Source organism: Chiloscyllium plagiosum, unplaced genomic scaffold (genome assembly GCF_037043375.1).
Source record: "Chiloscyllium plagiosum isolate Xiang-an unplaced genomic scaffold, Cpla_swu_hap1 HiC_scaffold_20, whole genome shotgun sequence".
In the NCBI taxonomy this organism is placed as follows: domain Eukaryota; kingdom Metazoa; phylum Chordata; class Chondrichthyes; order Orectolobiformes; family Hemiscylliidae; genus Chiloscyllium; species Chiloscyllium plagiosum.
Window position 1 is genome coordinate 22,362,471 of NW_028270158.1, and position 21,541 is coordinate 22,384,011.

The window sequence follows — 21,541 nt, forward strand, 5'->3', positions numbered from 1 at the left end:
ACAGTATTACGACTCTGCCTCAGATTATGCTGTGGATGTGCAAGCAGCGCACACACAACATTGTTGCTTTGCTGTTACGTGTGGGTCAGTACATCTTCCTGTTATCAATAAACTAACCCACAGGATTAACCACTCCTGGTGAGCAATTGGTAATTTGACTATTTTCATTGACGTGACTCAGCCCACTCCTGCTTTATCATGGGTCACTGTGCAGTCAGCTCTGAAATTCTTTTTTATAAACTTCAAGCTTTCTCAGAGTCTCCTCTGGATGATACAAAATTGGAAGTGTTGTGTACTGTGAAGAGGATAGAGTTAATCTTGAAAAGGATGTGAACAGGAATGAGAAGGTAGTAGATGAAATTTAATTCAGAGAAGGGAAGTGATTAATTTTGCTGGAAAGGACTCAAACAGTAATATGAAATAAAGAATTCAGTTCTAAAGGGTTGTAGCCACAGTTGAATGTGAGAGTAAATGTGCACAAATCAATTAAAGTAGCAGGGTCAGGTTGAGAGCATAGTTATTAAAGCACATCAGATCCGAGGCTTTATAGATAGGGGAATAAAGTACAAAACCAAACAAACTGGGATTAATCTGTTCAAACACTGTTTTGGCCTCAAGTGTGCACCGCACAATTGGAAGATTTTGAAGGCATTTGAGAAGGGGCAGCAAGTTCTGGGGGAATAGTTTCAGGAATGAAAAAGTTTTGTTAGGTGGATAACCTGGGTCTTTTCTCCTTGGAGAAGAAAACGTTGAGAGGAAATTTGGTAGCGGTGTTAAAGGTCGTGAGTGGTCTGGACAGAGTGGATAGGGAGAAACTATTCCCACTGGCAGAAGGATTGACCAGAGGGCAATTTATGGTGATTGACAAAAGAAGCAATGGTGGGAGAAAGTGAGGACTGCAGATGCTAGAGATCAGAATCAAAAAGTGTGATGCTGGAAAAACACAGCTGGTCAGGCAGCATCGGAGGAGCAGGAGAGTCAATGTTTTGAGCATAAGCTCTCCATCAGGAAAACAAGCAATGGTGACGTGGGGAAAAAATCTTTTTCTGATGAGTCATTAGTATCTCAAATGCATGAGCATCGGTGGAAGCAGATGCAATCATGCCTTTGAAAACAGACTTGGGATCTTTATCTGACGAGGAGGAAACCTTTAGAAGGAAAAAGAAGGAAGTGAGACAAGATGAATTTGTCTTGCAGAGAGCTAGAGCAGACAAGGTGGGTTGAATAATTAAGATTCTCCATAAACCTTCTCCCTTTAAGCAAGGATTTAGCCCAGATGTCTACTACTTCAGACCAGTGACAATCCTTGTCTCTTTAGCTGCCTATAAAGGATCTTTTGAAGTCTTTCTGTGATATATAAATTACTGTTTTGGATGGTTGAAGAGTTATAGTTCTCTGCAATCTGAACGAATTTTTTTTACCATTCCTAGATTTTGACTTGTCCTAGGCCACTTGTTCTGCTGTCAAACTTCCTTTCATTTCTCCCCCACCGAAGGTAATCTACGGTCCTAAATCCCTTCTTCCCAACCCTTCAGTATTCACTCCACCTTCCTAACCTTGTGGTCTGAATTTGAGTTCCCCTTTGATAACCTTACAGCTTTTTCTTTCTGTTCCTTTCTTTGTATCCACAGAAGGCCCATTTGAGGCACTTAACACTACTTTATTGTTAGCTGTGATCCCAATGCTGCATCGTACTAGCTTGTCCAGCATGTCTGATTAGACCAATTTTGTCAATCCTTCTTTGCAAATGCATTTGTCTGCTGCTGACTTGCATTTTTTCATGCTGATCACTAAGTTCACCTATTGCCGCCACCTTAACTCATTTTGCACCTGCCTCAACTCATCTAGTGAAGTTACATCTCTGTGCTTTTGTTATATTTAGACTTGACTATTCCAATGGCCCACTTCGTTCGTTCTATGCTCTGTAAAGTTGGGGTCATCTAAAGCGCGATTAGCGGTGTCTTTATTTGCAGTAAATCTCATTTGCTGCTAAACTGTTTGCTGACCTATGTTCTCTCTGGTCAGGCAGCATTCTCATCTTGTTTTTAAATTTCTCCATTGCCTTGCCTCTCCCTGTCTTCATAATATGTTACAATCCTATAATCCTTAGATATGTGGGCTCATCTAATTCTGGCTCAATTGTAATTCCATTACTTATTGTGACTGGGCCACAAATTCGGAAAATCCGTCCTAGCATCTTTCTGCCTTTTTTCCCTGTCTTTCCTTCATTTAAGACTCATAGAATCTATCTCTTTCCTTAAACGTTTTATCTGACCTAGTATCTTCTCGTGCCTTGGTGTCCACTTCATTTATTAAACTGCTGTAAAGTGTCTTGTGATGTCTTATTATGCTAAAGATGCATAAATGTCAGTTATTGTTGATAAGTTATATGAGATAGAGAGAAAAAAGATTGGAAGGGATGTGGGTATTTGTTAGAAATTTACCCCAAACCTGGTTGCTGTGGTGCATATTTTCTAGGTTAAAAAAAGCTATTGATTTATCTGTGGAAAGTGGCACTCTGAAATTTGGAATGGGGACTTACTTTGAAATTCCATTTGAAATATTACAGCCTGATAACAGAAGGAGCTGGAGAATGGCATAAGGTCATCAAGATAATCTAACATTCATATCAGCTGTCTTCCTTTGCATTCTTCTGCATGCTTTTCTATAATGTTCAGTCTTCCCTCCTGGTGACAGCTTTGGCAGTGTGTATCCTGAATTCCTCTGAGATCACCTCGAGAGATATCCCTGTAATCTTAGAAGGAAAAGGCTGAGATTCGATCAGATCTTTCTGACTACTGATGCCTTCTTTGGTCTGTTGCATTGTAATTCTAAACAGAATCGGCCTGCACTTCAAAGATCCACGACAAGCTGCATAGCTCCAGGCCCATGCAATCTGATTGTGTATCTTCCTGTCAGTAGTATTACCATGATCCAGGTGTCTTTGTTGTGGGCCACTGGCTCCTTTATTATTTGCGATGATGAAGAAATTTAATCCAACTTTTTATGAGCTTTGGCACAGCTCAGTGGGTTGGAAATGTTATCCTGCACTTATTTTGAAATTCAAATGCAAGAAAGGTAATAGCCTTTTTTCATTACTCCCTCCCTCAAAGTATATACTCATATCTGATCAGTTACAGATGCGTACATACATTTTATCATGTTCATATCAGGTCATAGTAGAACTAAGATGATATAATATTAGGAAAAACTGAACAGGCTGAATCTCTTTTCTCTTAAAAAGGGAAGACTGAACAGTGTCCTAATGAAGATCTTTACAATTGTTAAGATGTTTGATAAGATAGACTTGAACATGTTCCACTTAGAGATATGCAGCATGGAAACAAACCCTTTGGTCCAACTCATTCATGCTGACCAGATATCCTAAACTAATGTAGTCCCATTTGCCAGCACTCTGCCCATATCCCCCTAAACCCTTCCTATTCATATACCCATCCAGCTGCCTTTTAAATGTTGTAATTGTACCAGCGTCCACCATTTCCTCTGGTAGCTCATTCCATACACGCACCACTCTCTGCATGAAAATATTACCCCTTCAGTCCCTTTTAAATCTTTCCCCACTTACCCTAAACAAATGTCCTCTAGTTCTGGACTGCCCATCCCAGGGAAAAGATCTGGTCTATGTACCCTATCCATGCCCCTCAGGATTTTATAAACCTCTATAAGTTTACCCCTCAGCCTCCGATGCTCTAGGGAAGATAGCCCCAGCCTATTCAGTCTCTTACTGTAGTTCAAACTCTCCAACTCTGGCAACACCATTGTAAATCTTTTCTGAACCCTTTCAAGTTTCACAATGCCCTTCAAATAGGGGGGAGACCAGAATTGCACACTATATTCCAAAAGTGCCCTAAACAATGTCCTGTACAGCCGCAACATTACCTCCCAACTCCTATACTCGATGCTCTTGTGCAGAGTCTAAACTTTAGGGTAATAAATCAGCACCAATAGAAAGGAGAAAGTAGATAAATTACCTGGAGGACAAAAGAATAGGTGGATATCCTCATAGGCTTGTTTGGAGCATGGCTGCAGTTGAGCTGAAAGACCTGTTTCTGTACACGTGTTCTATCGAATAACTTAAAAATGGCAGTATCATTGTCAGTATACTGGGGAGAACTTCCCTGTTCTCCTTTAAATAGAGCCAGTGGATCCCTTGCATTCATCTGGGAGGACAGGTACAGTGTGATTTTAATTTTGATATGAAAGATGGCACCCCTGAAAGTGCAACACTCCCTCAGGATCACACTGGAATTCCAATCTGGGTTATGTACTCAGGTTGCTGGGTTTTGAACACATAGCCTTCAGTGTCAGGTGGGTGTTCTACCCATTTAAACATATCTGAGAAATATTTACTACTGCTTGTTCTCGTTGTTCAATACCCCTGTTGCACTTCAGTTTGTTCATTTTCTGGCTTGGGAAATTGCACCTTAGGTTGTGCCAGAATATTAATGACTCTGCATCCTAATTATTGTCATCTGCAGTTCATTTAAAACTATTGCATTCTATTTGTCATGACTTCTATTCGCCATCACATGATTTTGTCCTTCTTCCGGGCTGCTATCTGATGTTGACCCATATCATTCACATCCTTGGGTCCCATTTGACCCTGTGGTGAATTTTCATATACAAATCTGGACTAAACCTACCTACTTCCTTCTTAGGCAGTTCCTGAGACCAAAGATGACTTCCTTTCAATCTAGTTGTGTTGGGCTGAGGTGACTAAACAGTTTCATGTTGGATTTGCATATTCTGCCACAGGTGGAGTAGGTGATATTTGAAGAGGTGGATGGTTTGCTCAGGTTTTCAGATGCTCCTTCTGGCCCCATGTTTCTTCGTGGATGATCTTGGGCAAAAGATTCCCGTGTGTTGGTGGCATACTGCATTTTTTGGGTAGCTTTGAGGATATCTTTGATGCATTTTCTCTGCTGTCCATGATGGAACGTGGTGGAGCAGAGAGCTTGTTTTGGATGTCTTGTATCAGACATGAGGATTATATGGTCCGCCCATTGAAGTTGAATGGACTGAACAAGGGCCTTATTTCTGGGAATGTTGGCTTGAGAGAAAATACTGGTATTAAAGCACCTATCCTGCCATTGGCTTTGTGGAGACATTGCTGGTGATATTTCTCAAGGCTTTGAGACCAACGTTCACCTTTGTAATGCCATCTGACTCCAATTCTGCCACAGCTCATCTATTGATGTTACTGTTTTAGTTACTTGTAGACTTGACTTTTCTAATCTATTCCTGGCTGACCCATTTTGAATTCTTCATAAACCTGAGCTCATCCAAATCCAGAAAAGTATGAAAACATCCATCAATGCTCGGAAGAGCATTTTGAACAACTTCTCAATTGTGAATCCAAAGTGACAGCTCATATTTTCCAAGCTATCTCCCAGTACTCTTTTGTAGGATTAATGGGCATCATTGATGGGAGAGCTATAACAAGCAATCACATGGAATTAAAAAAAAAGCAAAGCCTGTGGTCCTGATGGTACCAGCTGGGATTTTCAAACTGGCCAACCTTTGCACAAATGAAGACTCTTTGCAGACGTCATACAGATTTGGAGGAAAAGACCTCATCACCCTGCTATGATTTATGTAATGTAACAATTAAATCTAAATTCCAAGAAGGATAGGAATCATTCTACGTGAACCAATGAGGTTTCTCTTCCTCGTTCATAGAAGGGAAAATCCTGACATGTATTATTCTCCAAAATTGGCCACTTTCTATAACATATTGTCACTTTATACCTTTCAGAGGAAACTCTAACATTGTATTGGTTGCAAGACAAATTCAAAACAAACGTTGAGAATAGCACCAGGGACTTTTCATTACATTTAGTGACTTGGCCGCAGAACTGAACTTGGTGAATTGTGACACTCTGTGGATTGTGTCCGATGCTTTGTATGTCCAAGAAAGTTCATCACAATTCTACATTTGCTTCTCTACAAAATGTCTGCACCTGTTTTAGAGTGAGAAGTCTGAAACAAGTGCCTTCAAAATTATTGGATAAGGTGGTCAAGAAGGCATACAGCACACTTCTTTTAGTCTGCTGGGGCATTGAATGTAAACGTTGGCAAGTTACGTTGCAACTGTATGAAACTTTAGTTAGGAGTGATGCATGCTGTTCTGGTCTTCGCACCACCAGATGCTTTGGTCTTGGATGCTTTGGAAAGGATGCAGAGAAGGTTTACCAGGATGTTGCCTGGTCTGGAGGGTTTTAAGTATGTGGAGAGGTTGGATAAACCTGGATTGTTTTCACTGAAAGACTGAGGATGATAGACGTCTACAAAATTATGAGAGGCATAAATAGGGTGGAGAGTCAGAGGCTTTTTCTCAGTGTGGAAGGCACAGGTTCAAGGTGAGAGGGGGACAGTTTAGGGGAGAAGTGCAAGGAAAATATTTCACACACAGGGTGGTGGGTGTCTGGAACACATTGTAAGTGGAGGTGGTGGAAACAGGCATGTTAGTAATGTTTAAAGCATACCTTGGTTGACACATGAAAAGGAGGTTAACAGAAGGATAGAAACAGTGAATGGATAATAAGTAGCAGATCTAAATAAAATTAGGAATTGGTGCAGGCTTGGTGGACCCAGGGACCTGTTCCTGTGATGTATAGTTCTTTGTTCTGAAGTCTGGACTCCTGTCACACATATTTGTGCAATAGCCCTAATACTATTTACAAATTCCCAGTCAGTAACCATTCATCTATAAAAGATCAACTAGCCTCTGAAGTGAGCTTGAAGTAAATCCCAAATGGAAAAATCTTTAACTTCAGTTGCCACTGTGCCCGAACTAAAATGACATATATGAACTACATTTTGCAAAACTGCAGGGTCATTGCTGTCTTTCCTTCAGACTTGCAAGCCATTTTTGATCTCTTTATTTCTACAAACATGAAATTCAATCTGTCCTTGAGTGTTGCAAAGACAAAATTTATATCAATCCATTCATGGCCTTCCAAGTATTTCACCTCCCATTCACATGGGTGGAGAGACTCTGGAACATTTTGAGCATCACCTATACCTTGGTAGCACCTCTATCGAAAGACCAACATAAACTAAGAGATCCAACACTGGGTCAGCTGAGCCAGCCCAAATTTCTATAAACTACAAGAGTGAGTGTTTGACAACAAAACCCTTCACAAGGCAATAAATATCCTATTTCACAGAGCAGTCATCATCAACATGTGCCTGTGCTGCAGGGAGACATAGACAGTGTGTCAGCAACAAAAAAGAGTGCGAGACAAATTCCATCAGCATTGCCTCCACCCACATCTCCTAGATTCAATAGAAGGACCGTCAAACAAATGTTAGTGTTCTTCTTTGAGCTGGCTTCGCAACATTCAAGTAAGAATTTTGAAAAATTAACTGCAATGGATTGGGTGTAGTGTTTGGATCACTAACATGATCGCTCTTGCTAGATTCTATTTTCTCAGCCTTCAGATGGTCAAAGAAAATGCTTCAAATACACCGGAGCGAGTCTGCATTTACAGCATTGAAGCAAATCTTGAATATGTCGTTCTGCTATAATGTGTGTCTTGTTAACACATGTTGACTGTAAAATGATTGACGAATCGGGGACACTGTTTCTAAAGCACAAACATTTAAAGCGTGTGTTGGCTGATGCGCGATTACATCGCCAACACTTTAAGCGCTGTTTCTAAAGTGCAATTTTTCTATAATGCAGGGTTGCGAAAGAACCCAACCGTCGTGTTTTAGAGGGAGTACTATACTCCACATCTCACTATCTTGTGGACTGTCATGCTGTCAAAGATCAGTCATTCGGTTAAAGGAAGACTTAGATCAGAAATTTGTAACCCTGGATGGGCACCATCTTTGAGTTGACGATGAATCATTTCCAATCCACTTCTGAGATCTTAATGCTACTCCAACTCTGGCCTTTTATACACTCCTGATCTTCTCTGTTCCACCATTAATGACTGTGTCTTCACCTGCTGAATTCTGGGATTCTTCCTTTCGGCCTCTTCACCTTTCGTCTTCTATTCTTCTTGAAGATATTCCTTAAAACTTAGCCCTTTGACCAAGTCCTGATCTAATATTTCTTTTGTGACTTAGTCTCAAATTTTACTTCATAACATTTATCTAAAAACATGGGATGTTTTGCTGTTTTAAAGATGCGACTAACATACATATTTCTGTTGTTGTAATTCAGCTGTCTTGTCTTCTTGTGTATATATTATACCTTTCTTACGATAGTAGTGTTTGTGAAGACATAATGGAAGATAAAATACAAGTTCCAAATTTCAAAGCAATTCTATAATCAAGGGGCATAGATTCCTTCTAGGTTATTTATTGTTACATGTTTTAAAGCAGTAGCAGATTTAAATTTCTTAGTTATGGAAGCAATCACTATGCTAATGTAATATATATCAATGAGATCAATGAAGGATGGCATTGCACCAAAAATGAAATCTATGCTCCTGTAAATAATCTCAAGTACACTGTCGAAAAATGTTTTGTATGCATGGCTGTTAATGTGACTGCAATATTTTGTAAGGTATGCTGTAATTTGAAATACCTTCCAAGAGCGATAAGGAATACAATTTGTAATGTTTTAATGTTGGAAAAGTAATAAAAACAAAGCATTCCCAGCAATAGGGAGAAGGTGGCAGGTGTAGCCTGATTTAGTCATTCTGACAAGGGGTCCAAATCTCTCTAGTTTCATTTGTTGTCATCAGAACCCTTTAATTGAGTGCAGTCTTACTCAAGCATACCTCAAGATTTAGACCAGTATGTACTGCTACAGTTTTATAGTGTTGAAATGCTGTGCCAATTTTGAATTAGTTTTTAAAATATGCTTCCTGCCTCAGTGTTTAATTGTAATCTGAATGCTCGTGGTCTTTATCGACAGGGACTGATTAAAATTCGTGGAGATCGGTGTTGGAAGGACCTGACCTGTATGAACTACCATTATGAGGTATGTACACTGCAGCACGAGGTATTTCATTGAAGTAAGTTGTTTTAGGATTGATCTGTGTCTAATAATTTGCTGATTCTTGTATGGTATGAGTATGAACTACAAACTCGATAGAAACACATTCTTCATTCTCCAGTGGTATTGTGTGGACCATGCTTGTGCTTATTTGGTAAAGTTCAAAAGAATTCTGAAATCAAAAGCAGCGAATGTTGGGAACACACAGCAGGACCAGCAGCACCTTAAAAGGTATACATGTTCTGTAGCTGTAATATTATCTGTCTGTCTTAACGTTCTTAACCTTTTAGTTGACCGTGATATCATTTTCCAACATTCCCATCTGCCTGCCTCCATGGTATTACACTCTGTCTCTTCACTTTGTTAGTTTATTAGTGACTAGTTAATTTGACTTTGGAGGTGGGAAGCTTTTGGAAACAATTATTCATGATAGGATTAGCAGCCACATTGAAAACATTAGGTTGATTAGGAAGAGTCAGCATGGATTCCTGAATGGGAAATCATGTTTAACTAACTTACTGGAGTTTTTGAAGAAGTAACAGGCTCAAAGTTAGTAATGTTGTTGACGTAGTATACATAAATTTCCAGAAGGCATTTGATATAGTGCCACTCAATAGACTTAAGAGGAACGTTATAGATCATGATATAAAATGGACAGTAGCAATGTAGGTTTATAAAACTGGCTGAATGATAGGACATGGAGTAATAGTCAATTAATATATTTTGGGTTGGAGGAAGTTTATAGTGGAGTTCCCCAGTGGTCAATATTGAAACCCTTGCTTGTCCTAATAAACATATTAATGATTTCAATTTTGTTGGGAAAAACAATTTCAAAGTTTGCAGATGACACAAAACTTGGAAGATTTTAAATTGTGAGGCGCATAGTGTGGAACTTTTGGAGATTAGACATTGACAAATTGGTGGAATAGACAGGTGGCAGTTAAAGTTCGATGCAGAGAGGTGTAGGGAATACAATTCTAAAGGGGGTGCAGGAACAGAAGGACCTGGGCATTTAGGTGTACACATTATTGAAGGTGGCAGGGCAAGTGGAAAGAGTAGGTAATAAAACATACAGTGTAATGGGGCATAGAGTATAAGAGAAAAGAGGGTATTGAACTTGTATAAGTCATTTATCAGACCTGAGCTGGATTATTTTGTATATAGTTTTGGGTGACTGCGAATGCACTGGAGAAGTGTAGAAGCAGTTTATAAGAATGCTTCCACGACTGAGAAACTTCAGCTATAAGAATAGATTGAACAAGTTGAGACTGTTCTCCTTGGACTGAAGGTGGCTGAGAGGAGATCTGATCGAGCACTGCCTGAAAATGTGGTGGAGGCAGGTTCAGTTGAGGCATTCAAGAGGGCATTGGATGATTAGTTGGAATGAAATAGAGTGCTAGGATATAGGGGAAAGCAGGAGATTGGCATTTGCTAATGATGATCATTTGAATGGCTTCCTGCTGTGCCATTACAATTCTGGGATGCTTTGACTCTTTTTTTACTGACATATTCACCTTCGATATAGGTCCAAATTTAATCTGTTTCCTCTTCATTTACTAGTATCCTATGGTGATATTATGAAGAGGTGTGGCATTTGGGTTCCACTTACTCATCTATATTGATGGTATCCTCCTCTGCCTCTTTCACTGATCCAAAGTCTCCAACTGCTTTACTGACAGTAGGATTTTATTGGCAAACAGTCTCTCTAGTTTAATGACACACTAAGATATTATCTTCAACTCTTACTTATGCTGACATTTGTATGTTGATGTTCACATATAGCTCCCCAGTTGCAATCACAAGTATGGAGCCTTGCCTTATTTTTGCCCCAAGCTCATCTTCCTTTCCCATTTTTGCTCCATCATCAAGTTCACTTTGCTTCACAGTTACAATATTGCTTGTCCCTGCTCCAGCCATCAAAATTAAAGGCCATGCTCTCATCACTTCAGTGTCTAACTTTCTCTTGGTGCATCAAACATGTCAAAATCTTTTATGGACCTGACATACATACAACCTTCTTTCTTTCACTTATGTTCAGTATAAACTCGCTGAGTTGGTTTTTGACAGCCCAGTAGGATTAATTGTGTTCATGATTGAAGCTTGATCAAAGTTTAACTGTAAGTGATGAGTTGCATAATATGTTCATCATTAGTTTAAAATAAAATTAGGATTTAAAAGCTCCAATTGTACAAGTTATGCTTTTGGAGGTCCAAACCAACAAAAGCATCACAAAAAAAATCCAAATGAAGTATTTTGCTTTCTATTTAAAAATGCTTCTTCTATTTATCATCCCTTTTATCATTTCCACACTGTGATACTTATATGCCAAAGGCATTTACTACAAAGCTAGCTAATTCTGTGCAAATATTTACAGAAAGACTTGCTGCAACAATCATTAAACACAACACACAAACTGTAAAATCTTTACATAAGGGTGATATCCTTTCACAGAATACATGAAAGGCCTCAACGTGTGTGTCAATCTGCTCTTTTTTCTCCTTTTGAACTTGTATTCCATTTGTAAATGGTACTAGATTGGTAACAGCTCCATGTTTGTATTCTGGCTCCATGTTTTATCACAGCAAGATTATAGGAAGACAAAGCTGCAATTAGTCTCAGGAATATTCACTATCTATTTATTGAACATTCACACACGGACTTCTTGCAGATAATTACTAATGCTTAAACACACTTTTTTGTGAGCAAAGCCTTGGACTGCTTTGACAGATAAAGTCTTCTACTCCAATTACACCACATCAAGTGTTTGACATGCTGCTCAAGTTGCTCTTGAATTAGATAAAGTATAATTTTGCATTATTGGCTCTCAGATATATGCTTGAAGCACTGATTGCAATTTTGAAAATTATCAGTTTCTTCTCAAATTAGAAAAGAGCTGATCAAAAGGGCAACTGTGAAACATGGAAGAAAACATTTATCTGATTTGAGTTAGAATAACTCTTTCAAACTGATGTCTGCCACACATTTCATGAATTTGTGATCAGCTCAAAGTGTTTGTTCCTAACTCCTACATGACTGGAGAAAAGGTAAGTGATGTTTTAGTGTTTTGCACATTAGATCAATTCCCCCAACATTCTTTTAGTCGTCAATTGTTATTTCATTTGAGATCATAAAACAATTTATTTGTCTCCAACTTGACATTTCTGATTGTAACTTTTCCTCAACACATTTCCATTGTAAGTGTTCTGAAAAGGTTGCCTGTTATTTTTTTAAGCTGTCTGCAAGATGTGATTTGTAAGATAAGTTTCTGTCTCCATCCCCCAAGGTAGAGTTCTTTTTCACAGCCACAAAAAATGTTCACAATTTAACAAGGGTTTTCAAGAATTTAAATATGGTTTAATAATTCTTTTTTTGAATGGACTTAATTTTTACATTTTTGAAAGTTTATTTTTCTAGTTCTTTCTGTACTGTATTAACTTTGTTCCCTGAATAATTATGTTTTACAAAACATTCGAGAATAGTAATAAAAAAAAGCAACAAATGAATTTGAAAATAGGGACTTAATGTGTCTACCTTTTTTCAACTTTATCAGTATATTTTATTCCATTTTTAATTTTGGCTTAACGGTTTGGTCCAACCATACACAGTCGGGTAAACTCCACCTGAAGTTTCAATTGGTCTTGACTAGCAGTATCCATTGATACAGAGGACTTCTTGGCATATTATACATTAAACAATTGATTGACCTTTTAAATCACAGACTTGTAATTTTTCATCAATATTTCTTTATTTTGTAGGTTTGGATATTGAGATCTTGTGACAAATGTAGGTTTTTTTTTCTGTGCTTTTTCTCAGTTGCCTTAAGTTTTCTGTTTTTGAAGTAATGTAATCATGCCATGAGGTGCTAGATACAGGTGTAGAATTACCTGCCATCCCCTTAGAATGAATGAGAACTGATTATGGAAATGCTTCTAGCTTTGTGGTGCGTTTGGATGTGGCACATTGGAGTTGTATGTACACATTTATTTTAGATCATTCTACACGCTACCTTCCAAATGTTTGCTAAATGTATTAATATTTATTAATATTGTTGAAGTAATTTCCAGTCAGTCTGTTGCTTTCAGACAGTTTGTAGCGCTCCTTTTTACAGAGTCAGATATTGTGAATTTGAGCTCTACTGTAAGCCTTGAGCACCTAAACTGGGCTAGTGCTTGAGCGTGGTACTGAGAAAGTACCTTTTTGGAGGTTTCATTTTTGTGAGAGTCCAAGCAAACACTCATTTGCTTGATTCCGGTGAAATTCACAATCTCACCACATTATTCATAAAAAAACACAAGATTCTCACATATTCTAAGGCATTATTCCAGTCTCAAAGTAGTATTATCTAACAATGTGTTGATTGGTCATTCATCTTATTGGTGTTAATGGGATTTTGCTGTGTACAAAACAGCTGCTGGGTTTGCCAATAGAGCAATAATTACTATCTCTTTTCCAGTGCATCATTAAATGTGATGCTTTGAGATCCTTTTTGAGACAAGTTAATAACATACTGCACAAATGCAAGTCTTTATTTTGTTTGCCAGAATTCAAAAGGTTAAATCTTTACATTAGATAGCTCTGGAACCTTTTAAAAGTTGTGTTTGCACTGACTGCAGTGTGAAACTACCTCCTTGAAGTGGTCTCACGCTGTTTGCCAGAATTTAATTCAAGCAACTTCACTCTCCAGTTTTGCAAACCATTTAGTGTTGATGTGAAGGAGCTTTGGCTTTGCATCAAACCATTACAATACAAGTAACCTGTAAGAAAAGTTAGAGACTCAATTTTTTTCATAACTTTTGTATTGTGAAGTTCTGTACTAATGTGTGGGGAAAGTTTGTATGAAATGATCCCTTTAATATGGTCAAACTTTAATTGTAGATTAACCAGCAAGTTCAGTTTTTTGTTGTATTCCCTTAAAATAGTCATGTTTGACCCTTTGTACAACCTTATAGGAGTAATAACATCCATAGGGAGGATGAACACAGCATGAAATAGAGTTGTCGCGTAATAGATAAATCATCAGTTTATTTCCACATTGATTCAGTTTAGTTTTAATCAGTCACCACTTTCCATCAACAACATTTGAGTGTTGGGTAAGACCTTGGCCTGACTTACTTTACAGTTTGTATAAAATATCAGCAATAAATCTATTTTCTTTGCAAAATGCAGAAAAGAAAGGGAGGAGTTCATTTGAAGGGAGAGGACACTTGACAGGATGTTTGTTAATCTCCTCTACCTTTTCCTGTCAGGCAGCCATTCTTCCAATCCTGCTGCATTAAAGTTTCTCACTAGTACATTCTCCGTTTGGTCTCAGGTCTTCACAGAATCCCAGAGGTCTTATGGCGCAGAAGGAGACCTATCATTCCAAACATCTCCTTTTCCATCTATCTTCATCACTTATTTCACCACTTCTCTCTTTCTGTGACAGGTGGCCATACTATTTCAATTTTTTCAGTTACATTTTGATACTTCTGCAAATTTCACTGTCCTTTCTTGTCATTTCACACCACTGTCTCTGTATCTGCATTTTATTCATATCCAATCTTCTTTTCTCTCTCCTTGTTGTTTTCCAGGTTTTTGCACTCTATAAATATGTCAATCTCTACAGCTGACTTGCAGTCTCATCCTTTCAGGTAAAAACAATGACTGCAGATGCTGGAAACCAGATTCTGGATTAGAGTGGTGCTGGAAAAGCACAGCAGTTCAGGCAGCATCCGAGGAGCAGTAAAATCGATGTTTCGGGCAAAAGCCCTTCATCAGGAATAAATAGGGACTTAATGTGTGTGTCTACCTTTTTTCAACTTTATCAGTATATTTTATTCCATTTTTAATTTTGGCTCAATGGTTTAGTCCAACCATACACAGTCGGGTAAACTCACCTGAAGTTTCAATTGGTCTTGACTCGCAGTATCCATTATTCCTGATGAAGGGCTTTTGCCCGAAACGTCGATTTTACTGCTCCTCGGATGCTGCCTGAACTGCTGTGCTCTTTCAGCACCACTAATCCGGAGTCTCATCCTTGCAGTTTCAGTGGTATTTTTCCATCACATAAGACTGCACCCCTTTTCTTCCAGTTACTCCAACCAGCTAATCTTTAGCTTAATTTTCAACTCTCTAACCCAAAGTACTTGAAGCTCCTTACTTTCTCCAGGTCTTCCCTATAATGTTCTTACATTCACATTGATCTTCTTTCCTTGGTTAGAACTGATAGTCCATATACTGGGACTTTGGAGCAAAGTTTCATTCTCTTACCTTTCAGTACTTTTCTCCAGTTCTGCAGAACTCGGTCATATTAGTTGTAGCACAAATAAGATGGTTGTTGTTGTTTGATGTTAATCATTTCAGCTGTGCAAGAATTCCCTAGCCTAACCATGTTCAGTTGCTTAATCAATGACTTATCCTTCATCTTATGGTCTTATGGTCTTATAAAATTAGAAGTGGGGCTATTCACTAATGAGAGCACAATGCTCAGCATCATTTGCAACTCCTCAGATACTAAAACAGCCTCTGTCCATATGTAGTAAGACCTGAACATCATGCAAGTTTGGGCTGATAAGTGAAAAGTAATATTCATACCATGCAAGTGCCATAAAATGATGATTTCCAATGAGAGAATCTAACCATCATCCTTTGACGTTCAATGGCATTGCCATCACTGTGTCCTCCACCAGCAAATACTCGGTGTTACCACTGATCAGAACTGAACTAGACTAGTCATAAAACGATTGTATCTTCAAGTAGGTCAAAGACTAGGAATTCTCATCTGAATAACTCCACCCCAGTGTCTTCAAAGCCTATCCGCTACCTACAATGCAAACATCAGGACTCTTCACATGCTTTAATAATTGCAGCTTCAACAACATTCAAAACATGTGAGACCTTCCAGGACAAAGCAAACTGCTTGATTGGCAGAGTCAAAAAGTGTGGTGCTGGAAAAGCACAGCAGATCAGGCAGTATCCAAGGAGCAGGAGAATAAGCCCTTCAATAGGAATGCTCGATTGGCATGCAATCCTCCACCTTCAATATTCACTCCCTTGATTACCAATGCACAGTAGCTGCAGTGTGTGTCATCTGTAATATGTAACTCACCAATGCTCCTCCAGCAGCACTTTCCAAACCCATGACCTCAACCGCCTAGAAGTACAAGGGTGGAAAATTCATGAAAGCACCAGCTGTATATTGTCCTCCAAGTGCCATATCACTGATTCTTTATTGCTCTGGGTCAAATTCTGGAACTCCCTAACAACTTTGGTGGTAGTAAATTCCCCCTCCCCAGTAGCTGGCCCATCCAGTGATACTCACATCCTGTGAGTGAATTATAACAAAATTCTCATCATCTTCAGCACATAACCCAATGCCATCAACAAACATCTGTGATAGTCAGGAACAAGATTGATGTTTGAAATGATGGTTCAACCTCCTGTTTTATCTCAATATTGAAATCTATACTCATGCAGCTTTAAACAAATGAATGTGAGGTTGCTTTAAGACTGCAGAAAAAAAAACCTAATGAGGAGCTTTATGTTCCTCAGTGTTCTGTCAAGGGTGATGCCGAGCTATATGGAGTAGGAAGTGTCATTGTGGAAATAAATAAATGGGGTGGCCGAGTGCACACAGTAAGCTCCACAAACAACAATATATCAAGCACACAAAATCTATTCAGACTATGTTGGCTGAAATTTAAACATTAATCATGTCATTGGAGAGAACTCCAATCTTCTTTCTAATCGTGACACTGCATCCACAATGTGAAAAAGCGTCAATTTAATGCTGCCTCTAAGAGGGAGGAACTCCCTCAACATTGAAGACCAGTCCAGGTCATGTGTAGAAATTCCTTAGACTGAGAAGTGCGTCCTCATAAAATTAAATCTGGAATTGAGACTCTAATGAGAACCCATTGTCAATTGTTGGAAAAACCCATCTGGTTGACTAATCTCCTTTAGGGAATGAAACCTTCATCCTTATCTGGTCTGGACTACATGTGACTCCAGAATGTGGTCAACTCTTAACTACCTTCTGGGAGGGGCAATAAATGCTGGCCTTGCTAGTGATGTCCTCATCCCATGAATGAATTATGGAAAAGAAACATCTAATGCCTTCTGTGTTTGGTGATTTCTTGAATCGCACAAAAACAATCTGGAGTTATCTTTTCTCAGGGTTCATTTTGAAGTACCATTTTTAGTCACATTGAAGCTGATTTGTGGACAACAGACATTACATGGTGAATGTTAACTTTAGAAAGCAGAACAATTGACCAATTAGTGAAATGATACAGAAGTTTCTGATAAATTAACTTACACCTGCTAGTCTTTCCATTAGTTAAATTAGCCGTAATTGATTTTTTATAATTAAGAATTAATTGAGCTTTCACTATTCACAATCCTGAGTATTTCAACTTGAGCAACCTTGACTACTGCAAGGAGCTTGGAGCCTCCAAGATCAGAGCATGTCACCATTTGTCTGAAGTGCTGTGGGCTGTCATGTTAACAAGTACAGCTGCAAATGTGTACACAAAAATCCGACAAGGTTGTAAAAGCAACATCCTGTAATGCTGGAACACTGAAATAGGAAACAAAATGCTATAAACAAATACTTAACAAGTCAGGCAGCATCTGTGGAGAGAGAAACGCGTAAATGTATCAGGTTAATGACCTTTCTTTGGAGCTATCTAAGATGCTACCCTGATTAATCTGTGATGCGGTCAGCTGTGAATCATTCTCTACTGCCTTTTAAAAATTCAGACTATCTTTCAAACAGATTATTTAGACTAGTATAACACATCTTATGATTTTCAAAAATAATTTGAATGTGATCTTTGTTGATCTTGAAATGTTGGTTTACATTTTCTATGAGAGTTCTCAGAGTTTTCTACGACTTCAGCTATTGTGCCTATACAACTCTGTCCCTGTTGCCATGATCTTGACTTTTCTCTTGATTACTGTAGGTGGTATGTTGTGATGTTGAATTAGCCAATCGCTCTCATGTGGGACATGTATGGGACCATCCTCAAAATGAGTTCAATAAAATGCAGTGGTGTGAATTTCCTTTATATTAATTTGTTCCATGTCTCTATTACCTACATAACAAGACTGGAAATTTCCAATTGCCAACTAATGGAGGATGATGTGGTGAGTTGAACAACCTAGGCTACTTGCCAGATTGCAAATGACATCCACGTGTTTATCCATCCATCTCCAGTTCGTAATTGCTTCTCTGTTTTGTAGTTCTTCCCTATCCCGCTGTGGCCAATTTCCTTTGGTCCAAATCCAAGTAACTGTTTTGCAATAAAATGTTAAATTTTAAATAAAGGGAAGTTTTACTTGACAGATTGTATTGAAATATATTAAATTTATTTTGGTGAATAAGAGACATCAGTAGGAAATTGAGGTCTCTGCTCATGAGATTATGTAGAAAGTGCTTTATATTTTTCAATCATGAAGCTTAAATGTTGAATATTACTTTGGAAGGGATGGAGTGGAACTAATTTCAATCAGTATCATTCCCATGTGTTGAACATACAGTTTATTCAGAATATTCTTTAATCATCTTTTTTTTTAAGGGAAATCACTACTTTAAATGCAGGATAGAGTCTTTGCTGTTCAGATATGAAATAACATATTTCTTAACAAATGGTTTTCTGTTGGGAACAAATGTGCTTTTAAAGAAATCTTTTTAAAGAAATGAGCATTAACTGAAAATTTCAATATTTTCTCTTCAGTGTGTTTGGTGCATAATGGTTGGTATCTTAGATCAGGAAGATTGTTGCTCTTGGCTTCCTCAATGGAGCTTGTCAGCCATGGACAGCCTGCTAAAATCAGTATAGTTCCTGTCACTTGATTGGAAACCTGATAAGCTTGAATAATCGTGGAACTGACAGACTGGTACATATTAAGGAATATTAAACAGTCTGGAACTCAAGAGAACATAGTGACAGATGAGGTGCCAGAAGACTGGAGGTTGGCTAACATGGTGACACCATTTAAGAAAGATGGCAAGGAAAAGCCAGGAAATTATAGACCAGTGAGCATGATATTGATGGTGGGCAAGTTGTTGGAGGGAATCCTGAGGGACAGAATTTACAAGTATTTGGAAATGCAGTGACTGATTAGGGATAGTCAACATGACTTTGTGCATGGGAAACCATGTCTCACAAACTTAACTGAGTTTTTTGAAGAAGTAACAAACTGGATTGATGAAGGCAGAATTGAGGACGTGATCTATATGGACTTCAGTAAAATGTTCCTCATGGTAGACTGGTTAGGAAGGTTAGATCACATGGAATATTTGTAGATATAAGACAGAGGGTTTTCTACTGCTTTTTGTCATTTATTTAAATGATTTGGATGTGAACATATGAGGTATGATTAGTAAGTTTGCAGATGGCACCAAAATTAGAAATGTAGTGGACAGCAGAGAAGGTTACCTTAGAGTACCATGGGATCTTGATCAGAGGGGCGGATGGGCCGAGGAGTGGCATAGAGTCATAGAGAAGTACAGCATGGAAACAGACTTTTTAGTCCAACCCATCCATGCCGACCAGATATCCCAACCCAATCTAGTCCCACGTGCCAGCACCCAGCCCATATCTCTCCAAACCCTTTCTATTCATATACCCATCCAAATGCTTTTTAAATGCACTAGCCTCCACCACTTCCTCTGGCAGCTCACTCCATACACATACCACCCTCTGCGTGAAAAAGTTGCCTCTTAAGTTTCTTTTATATCCATCCCCTCTCACCCTAAACTATGCCCTCTAGTTCTGAGCTCCCCGATCCCAGGGAAAAGCCTTTATTTATCCTATCCATGCCCCTCATAATTTTGTAAACCTCTCAGCTTCCCTTTCATCATTTATATAAATGATTTGGATGTGAGCAGAAGAGGTGTAGTTAGGAAGTTTGCAATGACACCAAAATTGGAGGTGCAGAGGACAGCAAAGAAGTTTGCCTCAGATTGCAACGGGACTTTGATCAGATGGGCCAATGGGCTATAGGAATGATGTTGTGAAACTTGAAAGGGTTCAGAAAAGATTTACAAGGATGTTACCAAGGTTGGACGGTTGAGCTGTAGGGAGAAGCTGAACAGGCTGGGGCTGTTTTCTCTCGAGCACCAGAGGCTGAGGGGTAACCTTATAGAGGTTTATAAAATCATGAGGGGCATGGATAGGCTAAATAGACAAGGTCTTTTCCATGGGTAGGGCAGTCCAGAACTACAGGGCATAGGTTTAAGGTGAGAGGGAAAGATTTAAAAGGGACCTAAAAGGTAATATTTCTGTGCAGAGGGTGGTGCGTGTATGGAATGAGCTGCCAGAGGAAGTGGTGGAGGCTGGTACAATTACCGCATTTAAAAGGCATCTGGATGGGTATATGAATAGGAAGGATTTCCACTTGTGGGTAAGGGGTGTCACAGTGACTCAGTGGTTAGCACTGCTGCTTCACAGTGCCAGGGACCTGGACTTGATTCCAGCCTTGGGCGACTGTGTGTGGAGTTTGCATGTTCTCCCCGTGTGTGTGTGGGTTTCCTTCAGGTGCCCTGCCCAAAGATGTGCAGCATAGGTGAATTGGCTATGATAAATTGCCCATAATGTTCAGGGATGTGTAGGTTAGGTGCATTAGTCAGGGGAAATGTTTAGTAATAGAGTAGGGGAATGGGTCTGAGTGGGTTACTCTTCACAAAGTCGGCATGGACCTGTTGGGCCAAAATGGCCTGTTTGCCTACGAGGGATTCTATGATTTAGACAGATATGGGCCAGTTGCTGGCAAATTGGATTGGATTCATTTAGGATATCTAGTGGCATGGACAATTTTGACCGAAGGGTCTGTTTCTGTGCTATGCATCTCTATGACTGGGCCTCAAATAGAAGACTCTGGAGGTGACACAGGTAGTGTTCTTAAAGATTATAAAGGAGTTAGATAGAGTAGATCTAAAAAGACTTTACTACTTGTGGATAAGTTCAGTCTCTAGACCATAAATATAAGGTAGCTTTCAATAAATCCAAAAGGAAATTAAGGAGAAACATCTTTACACAAAGAGCAGTTAAAATTTTGATGTGTGTAGATACTTTTAGAGAATGCTCGATAAACACGAGGTAGGAAGGCAATGAAGAATAATTTGGTAGGGAGAGCTGATGAAATAGGATCGGAAATGGTTCATAACGAGTTTATACTGTGACAGAGACTGGTTGGCACACTAATCTGTTCCTGTGCTGCAAATAATGTACCTTGTAATATTTTAATAAATTAAAATCTATTGCACATAATTCTGTGCTGGTACACATTCCTCAAGGTAAGTTGCCTATTTCAGTCCCATTTCCACATTGATTTCCACGTATTCCTTCAATTTCTGCCTGTTATTGTTTTTTTTTCTTACTTTATAAGGATGAACTGCTTGTTGAGCTGTGTTTCAACTCGCACAAATTTTGTAAGCTAAGGCCCAAGAATCAATTTTGGGAAAGCTATTTCACAGTGTTCAAAAGTCATTTTGAGAAGTCCATGTAATGGTGAACCATGGTTTCAAGTTTATAAAGGCAGAGGGTTTCTGCAGGCTGTTCTACCGATACAAAACTGATCATA

The 21,541-nt window shown here is 38.8% G+C and overlaps 1 protein-coding gene across 2 annotated transcripts in view; it reads left to right on the top strand.

Annotated features, from left to right (window-relative positions):
* The window catches only part of lmf1 (lipase maturation factor 1), a 607,840-nt gene that overhangs the window by 291,677 nt on the left and 294,622 nt on the right, over window positions 1-21,541 (top strand). For both annotated transcript variants that reach the window (XM_087997719.1, XM_087997718.1), the window contains one exon: window positions 8,894-8,959. In XM_087997719.1, coding sequence (XP_087853845.1) covers window positions 8,894-8,959 — 66 coding nt within the window. The remainder of the gene's footprint in view (window positions 1-8,893; window positions 8,960-21,541) is intronic.